This window comes from Jaculus jaculus, chromosome X, assembly GCF_020740685.1.
Source record: "Jaculus jaculus isolate mJacJac1 chromosome X, mJacJac1.mat.Y.cur, whole genome shotgun sequence".
In the NCBI taxonomy this organism is placed as follows: domain Eukaryota; kingdom Metazoa; phylum Chordata; class Mammalia; order Rodentia; family Dipodidae; genus Jaculus; species Jaculus jaculus.
The window spans coordinates 148,859,393-148,885,586 of record NC_059125.1 but is presented as its reverse complement, the minus strand read 5'-3'; the positions used below and the strand labels follow the sequence as shown (position 1 = coordinate 148,885,586).

Genomic DNA, 26,194 nt, shown 5'->3' with positions numbered 1-26,194 from the left:
CACTTTAACTTGGTTAACATTTATAAGAATGCCTATTTCAAAATACGGCCACATTCATAGACTGTACGAGTTAGGACTGCAACATATCTTTTCACCAGGACATGATTCATGGCTTAATAATCTTTTTTTTTTTTTTTTTTTCGAGGTAAGGTCTCACTCTAGCCCAGGCTGTCCTGGAATTCACGATGGAGTCTCAGGGTGGCCTAGAACTCACGGCAATCTTCCTACCTCTGCCTCTCAAGTACTGGGATTAAAGGCATGCGCCACCCTGCCCAGTAATAATCTTTAAGTAATTTTTTTGTTACTGGTTTTTAAATTGGCTCTACTCAAGGAGAATTAGATTTCAAAAGGTTACTTCTATTAGTGCCTTCTATCTGAATAGAAATGGTTACACTACCATATAGTACCACAAAATTTCTGTAATAATAATAATTTCTATAATAATAAAACAATTTGGAGCTCTTAAACCATGAAAAATTTATCTTAGCAATTTAAGTAAAATACAAATGTAACAAAAAATGGGAATATGCCTTACCCCATGGTGATCTCATAATAAAACCTGGTCTGGGGCTGGAAAGATGGCTTAGTGGTTAAGGTACTTGCTTACAAAGCCAAAGGGCCCACGTTTGACTCTCCAGATCCCATGTATGCCAGATGCACAAAGGTGAGGCAAGCCCACAAGGTCGTGCATGTGCACAAGGTGTTGCATGTGTCTGGGGTTTGACTGCAGAGGTTGGAGGCCCTGTTGCACCAATGCTCTCTCCTTCTCCTCCCTCTTCTCTCCCTCAAAAAAGTTACAAACAAAAATCTGGTCTGTAATTAGTTTATAAATTTTACAGAGGTCAACATTCAAAACATGTTTGTGATGAGAATGCAGAGAACTCAAAACTCATACAATGCTACTGGGAATGTAAAATGCTACAGCTACTGTGAAAAACAATCTGATGATTCCTCAATCAATTAAACAAAGAATCACCATGCAATCTAATTATTCTCTTCCTGAGCATATGTGCCAAATAATTCAGAACAGGCATTTATAATTTATTTTTATTTATTTATTTGAGAGCAACAGAGAGAGAAAGAGGGAGACAGAAAGAGAATGAGAATGGGCACACCAGGGCCTCCAGCCACTGCAAACAAACTTCAGACACATGCGCCCCCTTGTGCATCTGGCTAACGTAGGTCCTGGGGAGTAGAGCCTCGAACAGGGGTCCTTAGGCTTCACAGGCAAGCGCTTAACTGGTAAGCCATCTCTCTAGCCCCAGAACAGGTATTTAAACAAAAACTGGCACACAAATGTTCACAGAAGCACAAATCACAACAGCCAAACAGGAAAGGGGTCCAAATGTCCATCAACAGACAGATAGGCAAAGAGAATATGCTCTGTTTGCCAATGGGATGGTCATCTATAAAATGGATGGACATGCTGCTGCTACAAGATGTATTCACCTTGAAAACAAAGATGACTTATTGTAGCATTACAATTCTATTGAGTGTCCAGAAGCAGGGAATCCACAGAGACAAAGACTATTAATTGCTGCCAGAGGCTAAGGAAGGGGAATAGGGAGTGACAGTTAATAGGTATAGGTTTCTGCTTGGGATGAAGAGAATGTTCTGAATCAGACTAATTGCACAATGTTGTGGATTTACTGAAAGTTACTGTATTTTAAACTAAGGAATGGCTAAAAGGGTTGAGTTTCTGGGGCAAGGGAGATGGTTCAGTGGTCAGACATTTGCTTGAAAAGTTGGCCAGCCCAGGTCCAATTCCCAAGAATACATGTAAAGCCACATGGACAAAATGGTGCATAGATCTGGAATTTGTTTGCAGTGCCAAGAGACCCTGGCATGCCATACTCTCATTCTCTCTCCTGTTCCCTGAAAATATATGAAAAATATTTTTTTAAAAAAGGGTTGAGTATTATTATCTAGACTTTATCTTCATGAAAAGAAAACATGTCTGTGACTCAAAGAGCACATACTACTAATTTAGACTGCAACCAACTGCTGGGGATATACAAATGGCCAGCCTGAGCTAACTGCTTGGTAATAATGATGAACAAGTGTTAACTCTGGTCCTGTAGGCCCTCCGAGTGTGGTGTGGCGAGAAGAGGAGAGAAGGGTCAAGGGAAGCACAGCACTGTGGCTCCTTTGACCCAGGAGGTCACAGGAGGTGTAGAAGAAAGCACAGTAGACCGGGGGGAATGACACTTATACCCAAGGGCTCGTACAAAGGGGCTACAGAGGTGCTTGCTGAAATAAGGATAAGAAACTGAGTATTTAGAACGCAAGGCCAGAGGTAAGAATGATGAATGAGGTCGGAGAGCATGATGGGGTTGGACGGGAGGAGTGAAGAGTGTCAGACAGTAGAGGGACCGGGTTGCATTGGGAAGGAGGGACTAGCAGAGGGTAAGACCTTGTGCGGGTAGACAAGCACTGAGATGGACAACCACCTGGCTGAAGGGAGGTCAGCGAGAGACAGCACATTTGCAATATTTAAAAGGTATGACACAGCGGCATTCTGGAGCAATGGAAGTGGGTGGGGCAGGTGACACCTATGATTCTGGGATAGGCAACCTGAGAGATGGTGGCATCATTTATTTTGAGACTACTGGAGAAAGAGAAGATTCTATGAGGGAGGAGGGTTTGCTTTTCAGTATAGTGAGAATTAAATGTTGCTATGAGAAAACTCAACTGGAGACATTTATAAGCAGAGTCTACAGGTCTGGAGCTCAGAGCAGAGAACTGGAAATATCAACAGGGAAGTCACCAGCATATGTATGGATGGCACTGAAAACCAAGGTATGCTGCAAGGTACTCTGGGACAGTGTGTCATTTGAGGAGAGACATGTAGGCCAGAAGCCTGAAGGCCAACATTTAGGTAATATAAAGGAGAGGGAGAAGGAAGTAGAGGAGAAGAGAGAGACTGATAAAAAGAGAGGACAGGGCTGGAGGGATGGCTTAGCAGTTAAGGTGTTTGCGAAGCCAAAGGACCCAGGTTCGATTCCCCGGGACCCACGTTAGCCAGATGCACAAGGGGGCACACGCGTCTGGAGTTTGTCTGCAGTAGCTGGAGGCTGTAGAACACCCATTTCTCTCTCTCTTTCTCTCTCCCTCTTTCTCTGTCAAATAAATAAATAAAGAGAGAGGAGAGGGGAGGGGGAAGAGAGAGACAAAGAATAAGACTGAAATAAGATCCCTGACTAGGTAGCAAAGGGTAGGAATGGAACACAGGGCCTGCTCTTCCATAGCAACAGGAGGCAGGAAGGGGAGAGGGGTGGTTCCTGACTGACAGCTTGTCCTCTGTGTAAAAAAAAAAAAAAAAAAAGCAAAGGTAGCTGTTGTTGACAATGAAGGGCGGGCAGGGCCATGCACATGAAGAGTCATAGAGGGGTTGAAATGACCCTTGTGGAGACAGAAAGACAGCATGTTGGGCAAACTTAAGAGGACTAAAGCAGTACAAAGGGCTCATCTGAGGCTGCAGGCTATGAATCTGGAGTGGCTTTAACCTGCATACTGTGAGCCTTTTATTCTAGAATATTCATCAGCCCAGGGTATGGGCATGAGAAAGGCAGACAGGAGAACAGAAGTGGAGAGCCAGGCTGGAAAGACCTCACTAGGAATCACTTTGTAGCATGCTGCAAGCTAGGCAGAGTAATCAGTGACAGTGGGTGTCCAATGGGGAAGCACCACCATGAAGTAATAAGCCTGGATCTATCTCATGGCTATTTAGCACATCGGCACAGAGAAAGTGTGCACAAAGAGTTGGAATGGACCCAGAGCACACATTTAAAGACGGTCTATTGTTTAAGAACTGGTTTAAAAACTGCATACAGGGGCTGGAGAGGAGACTCAGTGGTTAAGATGCTTGCCTGTGAAGCTTAAGGACTCATGTTTGACTCTCCAGGTCCCACGAAAGCTAGACACTCAAGCACACAAGGCTGCACATGCACACAAGGGGACACACACATCTGGAGTTCAATTGCAGTGGTTGGAGGCCCTAGTACACCAATTCATTTTCATTCTCTCTCTTACTCTTGCATAAAAAGGCAGTCTGTTGAGCTTGCCTCAAAAACAATAACAACAAAAACCCTTTAAATAAAAATGCATACAAGACAACGATCATGAAAAATGAGGCTCTACAGTCAAGTCACAGCATGTCAATTTGGGGACAGGTATCTAGAGACCTGCAGACATGAACATGAGAGTGAGTAAAGGACCCCACTGATAACGTGGGACAGCAGGGAGTGAGGTACAGAAAAGTTCTAGAAAACAAGACCTTGTTGGAGACTTCACTTTACAGGGGCCAAAAAAAAAAAAAAAAAAAAAAAAAAAAGCAAGCAAGCAAGCAAGCAAGCAAGCAGGTTCCAGAGAGGAGCTGGGGATAAGGGGTCCTTGTTGAGTGTCTGTGCCCAAGTCTCCAAGCTGACAGCAGTGGAGCAGGGCCATACCATCCCTTATGGGAGACAGAAACCCACATATCCTTTGGGAAAAAGCCATCAAGATGGCCTCAGGTTCCCCTGATTTCAAACCAGCTCTTCAAGGATTGCTGAAGGCCTGCCTGCCTGCCAATCAGCATGACAATCCTCACAAGCAAGGAGGAATTCCAAGGACAGTGGAAGCAATAGCTCCCACACTTTCAGACTGCAAAGCCTGTACAACTCCACCCTCTCTAGTTCTCTTTTCTCTTGCTCCTGCCCTCGCCTGCCTTCTTGTGACCTCAGCCCACCACTTGGAGCGCTCTTCCCTTCACTGAATCCTTCATGCTGCACGGACAGCATTTCTGTGTTTGGCCTCTGTGCGCCAATGCTGCGACCACCACTCAACACCAGCTGAAGCCATTGTCAACCTCCAGAGTCCATCTCTCCCACACAGGATGGATGCTTGCATGCAACAGGGTGAAGCCTCCACAGCACAGAATCAGAAGCTCTCACTCTGCACACAGATCCAGAAGGTTCTAATGCACTGTGCAATGTCACTCACTGTGTTGGCTTGATTCAGGTGTCCCCCATAAACTTAGGTGTTCAGAATGCTAGGTTCCCAGCTGTTGGAGATTTGGGAATTAACGCCTCTTGGAGGGAGTGTATTGTTGGGGGCGGGCTTATGGGTGTTATAGCCAGTGTCCCCTTGCCAGTGTTTGGTACATTCCCCTGTTGTTATGGTCCACCTGATGTTGGCCAGGGGTGATGTCCACCCTCTGCTCATGCCATCATTTCCCCCTGCCATCATGGAGCTTCCCCTCGAGCCTGTAAGCCAAAATAAACCTCTTTTTTCACACAAGCTGCTCTTGGTTGGGTGATTTCTACCAGCAATGCGAACCTGACTGCAACAGTACTGCTGAAGTGGGATGGCTGCTAGACACCTGACTGTGTGGCTTTGGCCTCTTTGTAGCTGATTTTCAAGAGGAATGTGGAAAGATTTGAAACTTTGGCTAAGAGATGCCTTGCGGTGCTGTAAGTACAGCTTGATGGACTATTCTGATCAGAGTTGAAAGACCTGAATGCAGTAAGAACTATGGACTGTGAGGTTTGGCTTATGAAGGTGTGAAAGAACTTTGCTTGGACTGGGCTACCAGTTTGTGTGAGAAGCTTGTTGTTACGCCCGTGTCCTGAGAAGCTGTGCAGGGTTGCTTTGTGTAGAAATTAACTGGTGTGAGCAGAGGGATATGGCACAGAAAGAAAAATCTTTGGGCCTAAACTGCTGCCCACTCACCTGTAAATTGTTTGAGAGATTACAACCACTGAGATTGGGCCAGCTGACCTGCACTGGGGCAACAGGAAGAATGTAGACTCTTTTGGAGGGACCTGAGTGCTCAAGGAGTGTCCTGTTCTTCAAAGTCTGCCTTATTCCCCCCTGGATTAACAAATTAGTATTGTGGAGCATAAGAAATGCAGGCAAGAGAGGAACATTGAGTTTGTAACACGGTCTTGTGTTTTAGAAATGGCCATGGGCAGTGTGAAGCAGGTTTGCTAGATGCCTGCATGGAGACGCCATGGGGCCATGAGGATGAACCCTGGACTGCAGTGGAGGTGCCAGGACCACGAGATGGCTGCTAAGGAAAGCTGTTGGCCTCAAGGAAGTTTTCCAGGACTGTGAGTAGAACAGCTGGAGGGGCGAATTGGAATGCCAGGGAAGTGCTGCTGGCTAGAATTATCGGACTTGGAGACTTTTTTCAGTGGCTAGAGTTGTTGGACTTGGAGTTAACAGTTTGATGTTTGGCCTGGTTGTTTCAAATCATGTATTGGCTTAATGTTTCTTTGCTATGTCCAATGCCATCTTCTGCAGTGTGAATGTTTATTCTGTGCCATTATAGTGTTCTTTTTGGTATTATCGCTCAGTTAAAAGATCCTGGACTATGGGGATATATTAATATCATTGGAATTTATTAAAAACTATGGGAACTTTTAAAGTTGGATGAATGCACCGCATTTTACATCATGTATGGTTATAAATTTATGAAGGCCAGGGGTGGAATGTGGTGGTTTGATTCAGGTGTCCCCCATAAATTTAGGTGTTCTGAATGCTAGGTTCCCAGCTAAAGGAGATTTGGGAATCAACACCTCCAGGAGGGAGTGTATTGTGGGGGGCGGGCTTATGGGTGTTATAACCAGTTTCCCCATGCCAACGTTTGGCACACTCTCCTGTTCCTATTGTTCACCTTATGTTGGCCAAGGGGGTAATGTCCACCATCTGCTCATGCCATTGTTTTCCCCTGCCATCATGGAGCTGCCCCTCGAGCCTATAAGCCAAAATAAACCTCTTTTTCCCACAAGCTGCTCTTAGTTGAGTGATTTCTACCAGCAATGCGAACCTGACTGCAACACTCACCATTACTTCCTCTTATAGTGACTGTCTGTGGAGAGATGATTTTGATAGCCAGTCAGCCCTTTATCTCACAGCCCTGAGGGAGCCATTACTGTTGAGGATACAAGGGGAAGTGCAGAGCATCGCAATACAAGGTCTCTCTGAGAAAGTGACCTGTAAAATGTCACCTGAATGATGAGGAGTGGTAAGCTGTGTAAATACAGGCAAAGGTTCTGAAATGACCCTGGATGTGCTGTAGCGTACGACCAGAGCATCATGTAGCTGGTACAATGACGTAGGAGATGTCGTGAGAAAGAAAGGAAGGGGCTCCAAGGAAAAGGCCCTGGTTAAGAATCTGAAGTCCCTGCTTAGATTATGCTGTACCACATAGTGAGTATAGCCAATGACAATGGAGTACATACATAAAAACAGCTAAGAAAAACAGTTGGAAGTGTTTTACCTAAAAAAAAAAGAAGTTTTATATAGCTGCATTGGCTTTATTTAGCCACTCTACAATCTATATATGTTTCCAAACATGTTGCATACCATAAATATATACTATTCTGTCACTTAATAAAAAAGGGCTAGAGACATGGCTAAGCAGTTAAGGCATTTGCCTGCAAAGCTTAAAAACCTGGGTTCAATTCCTCAGTACCCCAGTACCAAGTGAGGTGCAGAAAGAGGCAGATGCATCTAGAGTTCATTTGCAGCAGCTAGAGGCCCTGGGGCACCTATTCTCTCTCTTTCTTCAAAAAATAAAAAAATTAAAATAATAATAAAATTATTAAGAATCCTATCACAGGGATGGAGAGATTGCTTAGCCTTTAAGGTGCTTGCCTACAAAGCTTAAGGACCCATGTTTGACTCTCCAGATCCCACATAAGCCAGACGCACAAAGGTGAGGCAAGTACACGGTTACACATGCCCATAGGTGATGCAAGCGTTTGGAGTTTGACTGCAGTTGCTGAAGCCCTGGTGTGTCAATTCTCTATCTACCCACCCTCTCGTGTGTGTGCTCTAAAATAAAATAAATAAATAAAATTTTAAAAATCCTATCACAGGCTGAGGAGATGGCTTAGAGGATCAAACACTTGCTTCTCAAGCCTGAACATCAGAGTTCAATCTTCCCCTGGCCCCGCACAAAAGCCAGAAGCTGTGGTGGGCTTCTGTAATTCCAGTATGCTTGCAGACAGATGGGAGGTAGAGACAGGAGAAATTCCAAGAAGCTTGTGGTCCTGACAGCCTAAAAAATGCAGCAGTGAGCAAGGAGAAACCTTGCCTCCAAGGAGGTAGAAGGCCAGGATCAACACCCAAAAGTTGTTCTCTGACCTCTACTCACAGGCACGCACGCATGCACCCCACCCACCCAAAAGGAAAAGCAAAGATCACGGTGCTGTAGGGCTGGCACCTTCCAAAGGCTCTGATACAGAAGCTCATCCAGCCAGTCTCCCAGCTTCTGGAGCGTGCTGACAGCCCTTGGCCCCTGGCGGCCTCCAGTTGTGGCAGCACCCCAACCTGTGCTGCCACTGACCCGCAGCCCTCTTTCCTGTTTGCTTCTACACGGCCTTTTTCTACGGAGACTGGTTATTGGGTTGAAGCTTTCAGTTTTTTTACCATTAGATATGATAGCTGTTGGGTTTTATATATATATATATATATATATATATATATATATATATATATATATATTTTTTTTTTTTTTTTTTTTTTTTTTTTTTTTTTTGAGGCACAGTCTCACTGTAGCCCAGGCTGACGTAGGATTCACTATGTGGTCTCAGGGTGGCCTCAAACTCTCTGCGATTCTCCTACCTCTGCCTCCCGAGTGCTGGGATTAAAGGCATGCGCCACCATGCCCAGCTATATTTTTAACTATTAAACCTACCGGACGTTTGGCATAAAAAAAAAATCAATCAAGGGGCTGGAGAGATGGCTTAGCAGTTAAGGCATTTGCTTGCAAAGCCTAAGGACCCACATAAGCCAGATGCACAAGGGTTAGGGTCTGGAGTTCCTTTGCAGTGGCTAGAGGCTCTGGGACACCTATTCTCTCTATCTGCTTCTTTCTCTCCTTCTTAAATAAATACATTAAAAAAAATCAAGTCACATTAACAGAATGAAGGAAAGAGAAAAACATAAACATTTCAATCAACAGAAAAAAGACTTCTGATAAAATCCAATACTTTCTCATGATAAAAACTCAACAAAGTAGGAATAGAAGGGAACTTTCTTTACCCAGGTAAAGGGCATACATGAAAACCCAACAGCTATTATCATATCTAATGGTAAAAAACTGAAAGCTTGTTCACTAAGATTAGGAATTAGACATGGAGGCCTGCCTTCACCCCTGTGAATCCACAATGTGCTAAAGACACTTGACAGTGAATCAGACAAGAAGCTAGACAAGACATCTGGATCACAGTGAAAGCTATACAATTCTCTCTTTACACATGGCGTAAGTACATATGTAGACAAGCTGAGGGGCATTTGGACAAACAACATTGTGTCTTCCTGATACTTCCTCTTGCTATAGTGAAAATCATTCTAAACAGATAAGTTGTCTTCCCTCTATTTCTTCCACATAGCATAAAATATAATGCACTCCCTCTGCACTATTAGATATGCACAAGACTTTTTTCCTGGCTACAGCTCATATTTTCTAACTTCTTGGAATTGTGCTACAGAGGGGACAGGAAATGGCATAGCCAAGCTAGCATAATGAATGATCCACCAGACATGGCCTGCCTGATAAAGGACACCTTCCTATAGTAGCCTGAAAAGTGTTGCCCACGGAAGACAGCTGCATTAAATCTGGCAACTGTGAGTGTGACCTTGTGTTGCAGTCTGGGTTGCATTGCTGTTAGAAATCACCTAACCAAGAGCAGCTTCTGGGAAAAAGAGGTTTATTTGGCTTACAGGCTCGAGGGGAAGCTTCACGATGGCAGGGGAAAACGATGGCATGAGCAGAGGGTGGACATCACCCCCTGGCCAACATAAGGTGGAACACAGCAACAGGAGGGTGTGCCAAACACTGGCGTGGGGAAACTGGCTATAAAGCCCATAAGCCCGCCCCCAACAATACACTCTCTCCAGGAGGCATTAATTCCCAAATATCCATCAGCTGGGGAGCTAGCATTCGCAACACCTAAGTTTATGGGGGACACCTGAATCAAACCACCACACCTTGTTTGAAATACAGGTGTTTGCAGATGCGATTAAGGACCATAAACTGAAGGGATAATCCTGGTTGTCTCAAGTGGGCCCCAAATGCCACTACAATAGGTGGTGCTTTGAATTAAGTGTCTCCCATAAACTCATGTGTTTTGAAGACTTGCTGCCCAGCTGGTGACAATTTGAAAGGTGGAGTCTTGCTGGAGAAAATGTATTGTTGGAGGTGGGTTTATGGGTGTTATAGCCAGCTTCCCCTTGCCAGTGCTTGGCTCACTCTATTGATGCTATTTTCCAAAGGTGGCAAAGGTGATGTCTAGAGTTTGCTCCCCTGCCATCATGGTGCTTTCCCTTGAGTCTGAAAGCCAAAATATACTATTTCTTCCCACAGGCTGCTTTTGTTTGGGTGTTGTTCCCAACGATGTGAAGTTAACTATAATACAGTATCCTTAGAAGAAAGAAGAGAACGAGACAGAAACAAAGAAGAGAAAGCAAAGAAAAGATGAGGTAAGAAGGTCATGAGATGGAATTATGGTCAAAATACATTATGTACATATATGAAAAATGTCAATAAAAAATGTATGGAAGGGGCTGGAGAGATGGATTAGTAGTTAAGGTGCTTGCCTACAAAGCCAAAGGACCCAGGTTTGATTCCCCCAGACCCATGTAAGCCAGATGCACAAGGTGGCACATGTGTCTGAAGTTTGTTTGCAGTGGCTGGAGGCCCTGGTGCACCCATTCTCTATCTGTCCCTCTCTCTGCTTCTTTCTCTCACTCAAATAAATAAATGAAAAAATAAAATATTTTAGAAATAAGAAAAAATGTTTGTAAGAAGATGAGGCTACAAGCTCATGTCCTGGAGCAAGTACTCCAAGCAGCTCGAGGAGGTAAGAAGCAGACTCTTTCCTGAAGACTGCAGGGAGCACAAAGTGCTGACATTTTGGACTTCTAGCCGCCAGAATTTTCAGACTACATTTCTGTTGTTTTATACCCAAAATCTAAGGTGGTTTGTGTTCTAGCCTTAGGAACTAGTATCTTCCCTGGCCTGTTCCTGTCCCCATTTTTCCCATGTTAGTAACCAACACTACAAGTCACCATCTGTAGTGGTTTGATTCAGGTGTCCCCCATAAACTTAGGTGCTCTGAATGCTAGGACCTCAGATGGTGGCAATTTGGAAACTGGATCCTCCTGGAGGCAGAGTATGGGGGGGGGGGGCTTATAGATGTTATAGAAAGCTTTTCCTTGCCAGTGTTTGGCACACTCTCCTGTTGCTGTTGTCCATATGATGTTGGCTAGAAGGTGATGTCCACCCTTTGCTCATGCCATCATTTTCCTCTGCCATCGTGGAACTACCCCTCAAGTCTGTAAGCCAAAATAAGCCTCCCCCCCACCCACAAGCTGCTCAAAGTTGTGTTTTCTGCTAGCAATGCGAACCTGACTGCAGTGCCATCCAAGTCAGACTTCTGTATGATCCCATGACCCCAGAGGCCAGCTTAGCAGCAGCATGTACAGAATACTAAGAATGTGCCTGCCACCATGGAGAGGTCTTCATATGTGCTATTCTTAATCCTCATTTAACCCTCTATTTAGGACTCTGGTCTCATTTCTCATTTTGCACAAGAGGTTAAAAATCACTTGCCCAGGTTTCTACAGAGCACTGAGTGGCAGAATCAGGAGGCAGCCCAGGAGAACTGAGTCAAAAACCCTATCATACTATGTCTGAGGTTGTGAAGCCTGGGAGATTGCAACTGGAGATGGCAGCCATGCAGCGGGATGGAGATTCAGTCTCAGTCTCAGGAGGTATCTGGGCAGGACACACTGCTCTGTATGACTCAGCACAGTGATGGTGTTTGTGTCCTGGCTGGGAGATTGCTAGAGGACCCCCAGACCAAGTTCAAAAGCAATGCCACTTGAAAATCAAAAGATGAAGAGGAGCCAGTGAAAAGACACTAAGAAGGCCAGGCTGGAGAGCGGGCCCATAAAAGCCAAGAGAATAGAGTGGTCCACGGAAGGTCATTAGTAAGAACAGCAAATGTGAAAGGAATGCTTTCTCAGGGATGGCCCCCATGGAGGTAGGAAGCTGATATTTTGGAGACTACAGTTGATTATGGAATACTCACTGAGGAAAGAAGAGCAAGCTGATGACAAAGTAAAGCAGAGGCACTAACTGGTGAGGTAATGACCATGCGCCAGGGCATCCTCCTTTCCTGGCATTCTTATAAAGGGCGTGTCCTGTCACACCATTGAAGAAGAGTGTGATGGCTAATCACTGGTTGTCAACTTGACAGGATTTAGAATTACCATGGAAAGAAATCACTGGTCATATCTGTGAGGGATTTTTCTGGATTAGGTGGGAAGATCTACCCCCAGCCCTACCCCTACCCGAACTACAGGTGGTACCATCGCATGGACTGGGTTCCTGGACTGTATAAAAAGGAGAAAGCTAGTTGAGCATCAAGCATTCTTTGCACTGTCTTCCTCCTCCCTGTTGATGTGCCAATGTGACCCCAGCTTCCTGCTCCTGCCACACTTTTCCTCCATTAAACTGATTTTTGTCAGGTATTTTGTCACTACAATGAGAAGCTGACTGAGACAGATAGGGACTCATGCTGTATGGAATGCTCTCCCCACTGACTATACAAAGCCAGTTCAAGTGGCACCTTTTTTGTAAAGCCCTAGCTAAGTCTACAGCAGGACTAGCCATTCCATCTCCAGCTTCCCAGCATGCCTAGCTTATACCTAGCAATAGCACCTCACTTTGTCAGCCTTTGTATTTCCCTAGCACTTTGTCTCTGAATAGCAAGTGTCATTTTACAAGTAGGCATCAGATGGTCATTAGCTTTCTAGTACTAGAAAGTACTTGACAAGAGAGCAAAGACCTCTGACTATCAAATGCTTGCCTACTATAACAGAAATTGGGAAGTCATCAATGGGAAACAGAAATTACTCACATTAAAGCCTTTCCTACTTGGAAAGCAGGTACTGAGTGAGACCTGACCTGGACACATTCAATAGATACAAAGAAGCTAGTGGAGAATGTATGGGGGCTATTTGAAGAGGTATACATCTCACTGTCACCAGATGCATGCTACCACTGTTTTATGTGGTTTGTGGGAACCTTGTGTATTTGCACAGTTTCACATGACTGAGTTCATTCTAAAAGAGCTTCGTACCAGGTATGAATTAGTCAAATAATCACTATATTTATTAGGACTTCCAAGGGCCTCATGGTTGATTCACTAAAATACTTCTTCATTCTTTCTGTGTCTCTGCTTAACTGATTCATTGGACAAGACTGTGGAAAAGCAGTGAAGAGGCAAGACCTCAAACATATGCCCAAGAGTATTAACCAGGGAGGGACAGCCATAGATGACTCCAAAAGATTCAAAGATCAGACGGGGGCTTTTCCCAAATGTATAATGGTTTTTAGAAAATACACAAGTGCAATAGTGGTACACAGCCATGGTGAGGAATCAATTGCTCTTGATTTGGCTAACTGATCCACTCAGTGGTACTAGACCCTTAGCTGGAGCTGGGAAACAAGTCAGAACCATACCCAAACACAAGCCCACTCTACAATATCAAGCTACCATCAATCACGGGGTATAAGAGGGCCTACACCTATCAAACTGTCTATCAAAAAAGTAAGTGTTATCTCAATTTTCTGGGTGCTAACTTACTCTCCGTTGGAGAATCTGCTTCTCTTTTCCAGATAGATGCAGATCCTAAGAAGAGAGCTGCCCCAACATACCTCAGAAGGGGCCCAACTGAAACTAAGGACAACTGGCGAAATAAGCAAGGGTGTTGTTTTCCTGTGAACTGGATACCAGCACAAAGGGGAAGGAGATCAATGCAGAGAAACATCAACTCCTACCAAATCAGAGAGCCAGAGCCTCAGAGGCCCCCAACACCTCAGCACTGAAGCAGACCAAAAATGAACCCAACATGGCTCAGGGAAATCTTGCGGAAGAGGGGGCGGAAAGAATGTCAGAGTTACATGTTGGGTCATGATTTTCAGAGACATTTATCATACTAATAACTGGGGGCTAACTCCACAATGCACGACCCATTTTCAATAATAAGGAGGGTCTAATGGGAGGGGGTAGATCACAGATGAGCCTAAATAATGGTACCAAACTGCCTGTATTTACTGAAAAGAAAACTAATAAATTAAATTTAATTTAAAAAAAAAATTAAAATTAAAAAAAAAAAAAAAAAGAAAATACATGAGCCAACAGCTAATGTTTGTGAAAGGTTACTGAGAACATACCTTGTTGGTATCAGCAACACTGTTCTGCCGTGCATCAAAGATGGTAAGTTTGTGTGACTGTGCATTAGCATCCATTATTGTTTGCAAGTATTTTTCATCTTCTTTGCAGCGTTTGTCATTGGGACCCACCAGTGGCTGGCTACAGCGTGTAATTGTTGCCTGACTTTCCGGATGAATCCATGACAACACCTAATGTTTTTAAGCAACAAATACTGGCAATTAAGTATTATTACTACAACAGTACATGATCTAAATAACTGTTAGGAAAAGCACAGACTCTTGTGAAGGTTTAGCTCACAGTGGAGAGAGGGCAGGCAAACCATAGCACTGCAGTGGTCTGCTCTGGTCAGGTTCAAACAGATCTGACTAGACAGTCTTGAAAACTTCCCTTCCACCTCTAAAATCCTATCATTCTAAGCAAAATAAAACTTACGTCAAACTACTATGTTCAAAACCTGGGTCCATTCCTATTTGATTAGCTGATTTCTTCATTTGTCTTCTAATATTAAAATATCTCTGTATCTCCACAAGATAAGTGGCAGGGTGAGATCAAAGTGTATATATAGTCTGTTATAAAATTTGAAACTGTCTGGTTAGAGAGATGGCTTAGCACTTAAGCGCTTGCCTGTGAAGCCTAAAGACCCCGGTTCGAGGCTTGATTCCCCAGGACCCACGTAAGCCAGATGCACAAGGTGGCACGTGCATCTGGAGTTCGTTTGCAGTGGCTGGAGGCCCATTCTCTCTCACTCTCTGCCTCTTTCTCTCTTTCTTTGTCACTTTCAGATAAATAAATAAAAATAAACAACAAAAAAGAGGCCAATCTTCAAAAAACAAATTGAAACTGTCATGACTTCCCATTTTCTTCCAGAGGCCAAGGTTTATTCCTCATGCAAACTCTGGGCAAAACCCATCACTTCCTTCTAGCTACAACTGTCTCAATAACGGTGTCCCTTCCATGCAGCTAGCCCACTGAGCACAAAGGAAGATTGTCTTTTCTCTTGGGCGGCATGGTGAAATGAGTGAGATATATTGTTAGTGTATCAGCATACCCTTGCTACTCTTCTGGTTTTTCTCTACTACACTGTGAGAGCATAACTAGTTTCCCTTCATCTCAAAAAAGGAAATATCCAAGGGGGAAGGCATACCATAAGCTATTTCTATAAGGGTTTTCTTAAGAATCATAGAAAGGTAGATTAAGGTTTATACATTAGCTTTCCTGCTTTCCATTTATTTCCCTAGATTGTCCTGTCTTTCCACATTAGGTCTGGCATCCACCATATGTTTCTATGTAAATGGCTTGTTACTTACAGGGATTCTGCCTTTTGCTCGAAAGGCTGCCACTTTTGAAAGGTCATCATCTTTTACACTACTTGGCACAACAAAGATGGCAGGGTAGGTATCACAAAACTCATAATTAGTGTTTATTCTGCAAAACTTCCAACTCTCATTTGGCAAGCCCTGAAAGACATGAGAAGAGAAGGAAGGGGGAAACTATGCATTTCTACTTTGAGAAAAATACTAAGTATGAATCATATCTATCTTTCCAAACAAGAATTCATTTATAATGTGTTCATGGTTATATAACAGTTCCTCAAAGCTTATCTCAGAAAGGTTGATCCTTACTCATCAACTTTTTATGAGCTCATGTAACAGAAACCATCTGGAAGAGGCTAGGGTGTGGTTTAATGGCACTTGCCTAGCATAAGGAAAGAAGGAAGGAAAGGAGGAAGGGATGGGGGGGGGAGAATCTGGGAGATCGGAATGTTAAAATTCCTGTCCTTGAATCCCACTTACCCTCTGGAAAATGATGAGCAACCCAACAGAGTCCAGGGTTTAGCATAGAAGGTAGCACCCAAGAAATGAAGGCTATACCAGCTAGAAAAAAGTTAGGCCCAGGTAACAGTTGTTGGAAAACTGTTTTCTCATCTATTACATCTCTATCCTTTTAGTACAGAAAATGATATTTAAGTTTGAAAAACAACATACTCTACCTGTCTCTTATATTCACATACTGGGTCATATACTTTCCAGCCATTAATTGGAAACTTTTCTTTATAGTTGAATGCAAATAGTGCCTACACACAAAAAAGAACCCCACAAAATATGTAGTCAGTATTTATTATCCTATAGCAAATATTAAATATTTTTTCATTGCAAATTCTGAAGTAACAAATAAACAGCTCTTTGTAATCACTACACAGAAGTTAAAAATTCAAATATCCTGGGCTGGAGAGATGGCTTAGCACTTAAGACACTTCCTTACAAAGCCTAAGGCCCCAGGTTCAATTCCCTAGTACCATATAAGCCAGATGCACAAGGTGGCTCATGAATCCGGAGTTTGTTTCCAGTGGCTGGAGGTCCTGGTGCTCCAGTTTTCTCTATCTGCCTCTCTCTCTCTCTCTCTCTCTCTCTCTCAAATAAATAAATAAATTTAAATTTTCAAATATGCCAATTTAGCTACTAACAGAAAAAAGATAGCCTCTGAAGAAAGAACAATTAAATATGAAGTTATGTGCCCCCCATAAATGCATGCAGAAAAGGGTTACTTTGGTACATTTACCTGCCCATTTGAAAGGGGAAATGCATGTTTGTTGAGGTTTTCAAAGATTCCAAGTTTACGCTGCTCCTCTTGTTTATATGCAAGTCTCAAATTCCTCATATCCTAGTGAGCAATTCACAAACTCAGTTATTCAACATCTAGTTAGCACCTGCTTGCCAGACATCATGTTATAAATAGCTAAAAGTATTTGTGTTCATGCTCATTCTATGTTATATCATTCTCCAACTAATGGAAGGCAATTTAAAAGTACTTCCAGTGAGATTGGAAAACTTAGGAAACTGGATACAAGGCATATGTGCAGAGAGGACAATCAAAATACATACCTTATAACAAGATACACAAAAGCCAGGCCGCCATGTCTTGTGCTGTTACTGGTAAGGACATGCTATGGAATGCGTTGTGTACAGCAAACTGCTGCAAGAGCCTCATGTGTGCAGCAAAAATGTGTCAGAGGCTTCTCCCCACTGTTGAAAGAAGTCCACATCACGTGGAGACTGTGGCCTTCAATAACCTCTTTTTTGTTTTGTTTTTGTTTGTTTTTTTTCAAGCTAGGGTCTCGCTCTAGCCCAAGCTGACCTGGAATTCACTCTGTAGTCTCAGGATAGCCTTGAACTTAGCGATCCACCTACCTCTGCCTCCTGAGTGCTGGCATGCGCCATCACGCCCAGCCTACAATAACATTTTTGTGGCAATATAGTGCTGTTTCTTAAGATCACAGTTTCATGAACCACCCCACCCCCTACCATGTAAGCTGATGGCCAAAGGCCAGGCACAAGACAGCAGAAGCTAGTCCACCAAGGCCAGCATGACCTCTTCTTATGACAATGTTTTAAGCATTGCCTCCCAACCTTAAGTCTATTCACATGTCAGGTAAGCACACAAATCTCATTCTTTTGTTATTTTTTTTTTTTTCGAGGTAGTGTTTCACTCTGGTCCGGGATGACCTGGAATTCACTATGTAGGCCTTGAACTCACGGCAATCCTCCTACCTCTGCCTCCCAAGTGCTGGGATTTAAGGCATGAGCCACCATGCCCGGCCAAATCTCATTCTTAACATTAAATGGAATTTGATGTACACATAACCACAAATCAACATTAGTTTGGGAAATAAAATTATGATACTATTTATAACAGCCTAAGAATAGCAATAACTCCAATGTCTGTCGTTAGGGGTCACAGTTAAATAAACTACAGTAGAGCTCATGGAATTCTAAAGGCTTCTTAAAAACAAGATGTAGGGTTGGAGAAATAGTTCAGTGGTTAAGACACTTGCCTACAAAGCCTAAGGACCTGGGTTCGATTCCACAGTACCCACATAAAAGACAAATGCAAAAAGTGGTACATAGATCTGGAGTTCGTTTGCAAAGGCTTGAGGCCCTGGTGCACTTATTCTCATATTCATTCACTTTTTTCCTCTACCTCTCCTTGCAAAAAAATAAGTAATTTTTTTTTTTTTTACAAAAACAAGATACAGCTCTGTGTAACAAGCACTCATCAGAGAATTCCAAGACACACTGTCAGGGAAAAAGGAGGAGCACGACCTCCATGTTTCCATGCACACAGCGTCACTAAGGGTAACATAAGGAATTGGTAAGTGGGAGCCTACAGGGAGTGGAACAGGGTGGCTATATGCTTGGGGAGGCGAGATTGACTACATACAGACTTTGTACTGCAGTTATCATCTGTTAAAAATATAAAACCCCACACCTTGTTAGGCACTTAGACATGTGCTGAGAGCAGGAAGCCTGGCCTTAGTAATTCCAGGCTAAGAAACACTAAATCAGCTGTTAACAAATGCCAGCCATAAAAATATCTCAGTAAAACAGTCATAGGACACATGCCAAAAGAACACAATTTCCTGATACACCCACCCTTCAAGCTACACTGGCTGTACACACACACCCTGGTAACTCACTTGTCCAAAGGGAAAAGCATCTTAAGCCATAGAAAAGCATGGGCAAAGAACCTTGTGTGGAGCTAGGGTGTAGCTCAGTGGTACAGCACATGCTTAGCATGTCTCTAGGTTCCATCAACAACCATATGGGGGGGGAAGGAAGGAGAGTTTTGTGTGCATTTTTATGTGCATGTGAGGAAATGGGAAGAATTCTGAGAAGGGGTTAAGATGTAGCTCGGTGGTGGAGCATTTGCATGGCATGTAGGAGACCCTAGCTTCCAACTCCATCACAGCCAAGAAACAATTACAAGGCAATGACAGTTTTCAAAATAATCACAGAATTGTTCATGTCACCCTTGTATGTTAAAATCCTGAACTGTTTGCCTAACCTGAGTCTAGTAAGCCAGCAGGTTCATGAGCTATAAAAGTAAAGGTATCCAAAAAAAAAGGAGGGGAGGTGAGGGGAGGAGAAAAGAAAAGAAAGAATCAACTGCATGCTAGGGCCAACCAAGGACAGCTGTCCTAAGAGATCCCAACACGCCAAACAGATGGGTTTGGCGGAATCCAAAGCCCAAGTTTGGAAGAGGCCTCGATGAGTCTGTAGGCAGGATCCTCTGCCTGGTAACATGGGTCAGATTTTAGTAAGCTGTATTACATGAATCAAAGTCACTGGTATAAAACATATGCATTATGGGTATTTCTTTTTTCCTACTTCTTAAAAGTTTTAATCTTTTTAAATTATTAACAACATACTTCATATGGCTATGTCATGTGTTGGTACCCTCTTTTCCCTTGCTCCTGCCCCCATTCCGCTGGGGGCCCTCCTCAGTGGGGTTGCAGGTATTTCTTATGGGGTTGTGTGTTAGGCATTGTGGGAATAGCAGTCAGTTATTTGGGGGTTATTTCTTAAGTGACTATCATTAAAGTGCTCTCACACATTCATATTTAACTCCTTGAGGGAAGCACAAAAACAGATGAACACAGCTTAAGGTAGAAAAACCCAACCTAGGCACGAAGCTTTAATTACAAAAATTACAAAACATGCTGCTCCTGTAAGAGATCTGTGTGTGTGTGTGTGTGTAGATGTGTGTACAATGTAGAATGTAGTGTGTGTGCATGCACGTGTAGATGCATGTAGAATGTAGTGTGTGTGTCCTATGTGCATGTGTGCAGAGTCCAGGAGAGAACATCAGCATCCTCTATCACTTCTCCACACTGGTTGCTGATGACAGTTTCTCACTGAACCTGGAGTCGCTGGTTTGGATGGGGCAGGATCATCAGTGAGCCCCCGACTCTCCTGTCTCCACCCCTTGTAGGACTGCACTTACAAGCGTGTGGGGCCACATCCAGCTTTTTTTTTTAAATTTTTTATTTATTTATTTGAGAGCGACAGACACAGAGAGAAAGACAGGTAGAGGGAGAGAGAGAGCAAATGGGCGCGCCAGGGCTTCCAGCCTCTGCAAACGAACTCCAGACGCGTGCGCCCCCTTGTGCATCTGGCTAACGTGGGACCTGGGGAACCGAGCCTCGAACCGGGGTCCTTAGGCTTCACAGGCAAGTGCTTAACCGCTAAGCCATCTCTCCAGCCCCACATCCAGCTTTTCATGTGGGTGTGGGGAATCCAATTCAGACCCCTCTGGTCCTCAAGTTTGCACAGCAAGCACTTTTACTCACTGAGCCATCTTTACAACCTCCTTAAGGAAGCCTTTTATTTTTTTTATTTTTATTTTTTAAATTTTTATTTATTTATTTATTTGAGAGTGACAGACACAGGGAGAAAGACAGATAGAGGGAGAGAGAGAGAATGGGCGCGCCAGGGCTTCCAGCCTCTGCAAACGAACTCCAGACGTGTGCGCCCCCTTGTGCATCTGGCTAACGTGGGACCTGGGGAACCGAGCCTCGAACCGGGGTCCTTAGGCTTCACAGGCAAGCGCTTAACCGCTAAGCCATCTCTCCAGCCCAAGGAAGCCTTTTATTATCCATTGCTTTGAAGGGTTGTCTTAAAACAGCAAACTGGGGAAAAGTACTGATCTCTGCTTCCCATTTGGTTTCTCTGAGATATGACAAATAATGCCAGCACTTAGGTGTATAGGTCACATCAACTAAAAACACTTCCATTTTAGAAAAGGACTACTTGGATGGATTACACTACAGTTTGATATGAGAGTCAAATAGGTGTTGGCCTAAAAACAATATAAATTACTCTAATTACACAAAAACCAAAATGAATGAGTCCAAAATCTGAGCTGACAGCCCCCTTTTCATCTCCATATGTTTATAGTCTACCTTGCACACGATCTCTATGCCACAAGAATTGTCACCATGGCTCTGTGCTCCAATCTTCTCAACTCTGCTGATCACTCCAAGGGGAACATCAAGGATGAAATGCGGGTCCTAGGTTTCAAAATGTAGAATTAGTGCCTCTCGAGGGCAGTCAACAGGTTTCATGTTTTAAGTCTTTTCAGGGTTACAAGACCTGCTTGTTTACTTTGAATTGTTTTCTTTGCCACAGCTGCGAGGGGGGTGTGATTTATTCATAGCTTATAAGGCCTATCCTGACACTGCAATGAACCCCCCCCCCCGGTCTAAATGGTAATATGCAAACATGACACCTTAAAACTCATACTCCTATTACCTCCCTGTGAAGAGCATTCAGGGGACTGTTTATTTTCTTTTACTGTTCACAAGATTTTAAAAGTAAAGCAAAGGATAAGAACTCACCCTCTCTACGTTTTTGAAGTACATTTTAAAGTCCGTCACTGTCAGAGTTCCACTCACTGCTCCCATAAATGGGCAGATATACATGACATCTTTCACTGAAAGAAAAAAGGCAAAGTAGCAACGACTGCCATACACTTGTGCTTCAGTAACTCTCAGTACGTGCTTCCATACATACACTTATGATTACAGTGTCTAGGACTTTAAAGCCATACAATTGTATCAATTATTACTTTATATAATGATATACATGGAGAGTCTTCTAATAAAGTTCAATTTTTAGAACAAAGCTCTACTTTGCTAGTTAATGAAGTTTTAAGTAAAAGGGCATATAGTGAGTCATATTTCATAATTTTGTCCACGTCACTAACATTTTCCCTGGGTGATAAATTAATGATGTTCAAAACATTAATTAAACTCTGAAGACACTAGGCTATCATTTTATAAATTGCTGCTATTTAAAACTAATGAAAGCTAAACAATGCCCCCTAATGCACTTCCAAGGGAAACTGTTTTACAGATGATACAAGCAGAAAAAGGCTATTTCCTGACTAGGTGTAAGCTGTAGGCTGTATACCTGTTACAAGTGGAGCTCATAGGAACAATGGGACAAAGGTGACTTGCTTCAAATTCCTTACCAATTTTTAACTTTCTTTTCTTATCAATCAAGTGAATAACATATTTCATTATTGGGAGTACTAAGAGGCTTGCACGTATCATAAAGATCCCCCATCATCATGACTTTCCCAAAATACCATCCCACTGGCATGTTGGGATGACAGGAACGTACAGAACTATACATAAGTCTTAGTGGAGTGATTAAAGAGACTAAAACTGCCACTCAGCCAAATTCTCAAAGGCCTCCCATTAAATATTTCTATAATTCAGTATGCACTGAATGTCTTCTATTGCTGTGGTTCCAGGTACAATTGGACATAGTCCCTGCTCATAAGCAGCCACAGGCATGTAAGATACTACACAGAAATCATCAATACACTATACCTGACAAATGCTACTACAACAATGTGGACACACAGTGAAGCTCAGAAAAATATCCCTTGAACTCATGAGGAAAGCAGTCAGAGTGTGAGGTTGTTAGAAGTTAGTCAGTATGGCTTGCATCAAAGAGTGCAGTGAGGATGAGGGGTCATGAGGCCAGAGAGGTTGTCAGGGAGCCAGCCAGTGTTTCTGTAGAATGATGAGGCATTATTACTATTCCATCCTTTAAAGGAAAAAAAATAAAGGCCATACAGCATGGGATGTATAACACATACACAAGTAGAGTAGATGATAACAGTAACAGAGGCTGGAGGGGACATATGGAGGTATAACTTGTACAGTGCTAATCCTACACATAAAGCAGTGAAAAAAAAAAAAAAAAACACCTGAAGGAAGACTGTGGTAAGTAAATGATCTACAGTCACCAGTAAAATAACAAAAAAGAATTATAGATACTGTGCTAGTTTGAACGGATGTCTCCCAATAGATTGATGAGTTTTATTCAAGCTTGTAATTTGATGTCACTGTGGGTGGATCCTAGGGTTCCAGTCCAAAGGTATGTTAGGGGGCGGATCTGAATTTCAGCCTAAGACATGCAGGGCGCTTGAGCTCTGCCTGGGGTTCCTGAGTGTCCTTGCTTGTGGTGCTGGTGGTGGTATTTCTCTCTGCGTGGACCTGTGAAAGGGGGCCAGCTTCTTCCCCCATTATGGAACTTCCCCTGGATCTGTAAATAAATCCTGTTTCTCCCATAAACTGTATCTGGTATGGAGGTTCACCCCAGCAATGTGAAGCTGACTGTGACAGCTACTATTACAAACGTTATTAGATAAACTGTAATCTTAGTAAGCTCTTACTTGGGGCTAGGGATAGAGCTCAGTTGTAAAATACGTGCACAGCAAGCAGATGGACTTAAGTTTAGTCTCCAGCACAGCAACAATGAAAAGAAGAAAAACAATAACAAACAGAAAAAAGAAAACAAATGACAATATGGTAAATTTAAGCCTAATTATATTAACAATTACACATATGTAAATGGTCCAAATGCCCCAATTTAAAAAGACAAAGATTGCCAGTATGGTGGTGCATGCTTTTAATCCCAACACTTGGGAGACCCTAGGAGGATCACTGTGAGTTCAAGGCTAGCCTGGAGCTACACAGAGTTCCAGGTCAGCTTGGGCTACAGTGAGAGCCTATCTTGAAAAAAAGGGCAGAGACTGTCAGATTATGGATGAGAGTAAGATCTCAACTCCATGTGTCTTAAAAAAAATCATGAGGGCTGGAGAGATGGCTTAGCGGTTAAGCGCTTGCCTGTGAAGCCGAAGGACCCCGGTTCGAGGCTCGGTTCCCCAGGTCCCACGTTAGCCAGATGCACAAGGGGGCACACGCGTCTGGAGTTCGTTTGCAGAGGATGGAAGCCCTGGCGCGCCCATTCTCTCTCTCTCTCTCTCCCTCTATCTGTCTTTCTCTCTGTGTCTGTCGCTCTCAAATAAATAATAAATGAACAAAAAAATATTTAAAAAAAATCATGACATAGAAAGGTGAATGGATAAAGAAAATGTGGTACATACACATAATTTAATTTTATTCAACCATAAAGAAAAATGAAAATGAAATCATGACATTTGCAGGAAAACAGGTGGAACTGGACACTACTGTGTTAAAAGAAATAAGCCAGACACACAAAGACAAGTATCACATGTTTTCTTTCATATGTGAGACTAAATTTAACGTTTACATATGCATGTGTGAATATACCTGTGTGAAAGTATGAATACAGGTCATGAAACTAGAAGGGGGACCACAAGAGGGAAAAGAGGTCTCAAGTGGGCAGGAAGAGAAGAGATTATATATGACATGAAAGCAGGAAGACAGCTACTGGGTTGGGCAAGGGACTAACAGGACAGGCGAAAGAGGACTGAAAAAATGGTGCACACTTGTAATCCTGCACTCAAGAGGTGAAGGCAGGTGGGTCACAGTTCAAGGCCAGCCTCAGTTATATAGGGATTTCAAAGCCAGCCTAGAATAGTAAGAACCTATCTCAATTTTTTAAAAAGCCAGGTGTGATGTCACATGCCTTTAATCCCACCACTCAGGAGTCCAAGGCAGGAGGATTGCTGTGAGTTTGATGCCAGCCTGAGATTACATAGTGAATTCCAGGTCAGTCTGGGCTAGAGCCAGACCCTACCTGGAAACTGCCCCCCCCAAAAAGGAGAAGGAAATATATGTGTGTGTGTATGAGTGAGAGAGAGAGAATATGCTATAATGAAACCTGATCCCCTCCTTCATCGGTGTTCATATTGTGTGTGTGTGTGTATGTCTTGGGTGTTGTGTGTCAGTAAGTCTAGATCCTTCCTTCTTTCTTCTCTTCCCTCCCTTCCTTCCTTCCCTCCCTTCCTTCTCTCTTTCTTCCTTTCTTTCTTTTTCATAGCCAGAACATCATGTATCCCAAGCTGACCTCAAAGTCATCATGCAACTAAGAATGACCTTGAACTCCTGATCCTACTGCCTCTACCTCTTAAGTGGTGGGATAAACATACTTGTAAAATAAATCAAGGTTCAAAAACAAGTCAGGCATGGTGGCACACGCCTGTAATCACAGAACTTGGGAGACAGAGGTAGGTGGATCACCGTGAGTTCAAAGCCACCCTGAGAATACATAGTGAATTCCAGGCCAGCCTGGGCTAGTGTGAGAGCCTACCTCAAAAACCCAAAACAAACAAACAAAAAAAAAAAAATGAAAGAAAAAAAGAGACCAAAAAAAACTCAAAAGTGTTTTGAGCCTAACAGAAATAAAAGCACAGTTGTAAGCAGTGCTAAAGCACTGGGAGGAAAACCTAAACACTCAAACTAGAAGAGAACAACGTTCTCAAATCAAGGGCCAAATCTCAGAGAGAAAGAAAGAAGGAATCAAAGACAAAGTTAGATGATAGGAAGCAATAAAGAAACAGAAATATGGGCTGGAGAGATGGCTTAGCGGTTAAGCGCTTGCCTGTGAAGCCTAAGGACCCCGGTTCGAGGCTCGGTTCCCCAGGTCCCACGTTAGCCAGATGCACAAGGGGGCGCACGCGTCTGGAGTTCGTTTGCAGAGGCTGGAAGCCCTGGCACGCCCATTCTCTCTCTCTCTCCCCCTCTATCTGTCTTTCTCTCTGTGTCTGTCGCTCTCAAATAAATAAATAATTAATTAAAAAAATAAAAAATATTTAAAAAAAACCAGAAATCTGGGGAGATGGCTGAGAGTAAAAGGCACTTGCAAGGTCTGTCAGCCCAGGGTGCAAGCCACATGCATAAGATAGACACAAAAAGTAGTGCAAGGTGTGTGAGTGTTCACAGCAGCAAGAGGTCCTATGTGTGCATGCACCAGCACACACACACAATAATTTTTAAAAATAGGAAACACAATGATGAAACCAAAAGCTAAGTCTTTGAAAAAAAAATTAACAAAATTGACAAACCTCTAGCCAGACTTATCAGGGAAATGAATGAGAGGTAAGACATGCATATTACAACTGTAAAAAATAAGATGATATCACTATAACCTATAGCTATTAAAGAAATCATGAGATTATAAATGATATTTTGATAATTTCATAGCTTTGATTAAATGGGACAATTTTTAGAAAGTCATTAACTACCAAGCTTACTTGAGACAAAAAGCCCAGTTAAGTAATCCAACACCTACTAAAATCACTAAGTTTGTAGTAAAAATCTTCCCACAAAGAAAACTCAAGGTTCAGTTAGTTCTAGTGATGAACCTCTCAAAAGTGAGAAACAGGAGCTGGGCGTGGTGGCA

At 43.0% G+C, this 26,194-nt stretch overlaps 1 protein-coding gene across 7 annotated transcripts in view; it reads right to left on the bottom strand.

Moving 5' to 3' along the window:
- The window catches only part of Mtmr1 (myotubularin related protein 1), a 72,788-nt gene that overhangs the window by 17,820 nt on the left and 28,774 nt on the right, over positions 1–26,194 (bottom strand). For all 7 annotated transcript variants that reach the window (XM_045140421.1, XM_045140422.1, XM_012951311.2 and 4 more), the window contains 6 exons: positions 21,409–21,503; positions 20,974–21,081; positions 16,794–16,895; positions 16,225–16,308; positions 15,542–15,691; positions 14,234–14,422 (listed from right to left, as the gene is read on the bottom strand). In XM_045140421.1, coding sequence (XP_044996356.1) covers positions 14,234–14,422; positions 15,542–15,691; positions 16,225–16,308; positions 16,794–16,895; positions 20,974–21,081; positions 21,409–21,503 — 728 coding nt within the window. The remainder of the gene's footprint in view (positions 1–14,233; positions 14,423–15,541; positions 15,692–16,224; positions 16,309–16,793; positions 16,896–20,973; positions 21,082–21,408; positions 21,504–26,194) is intronic.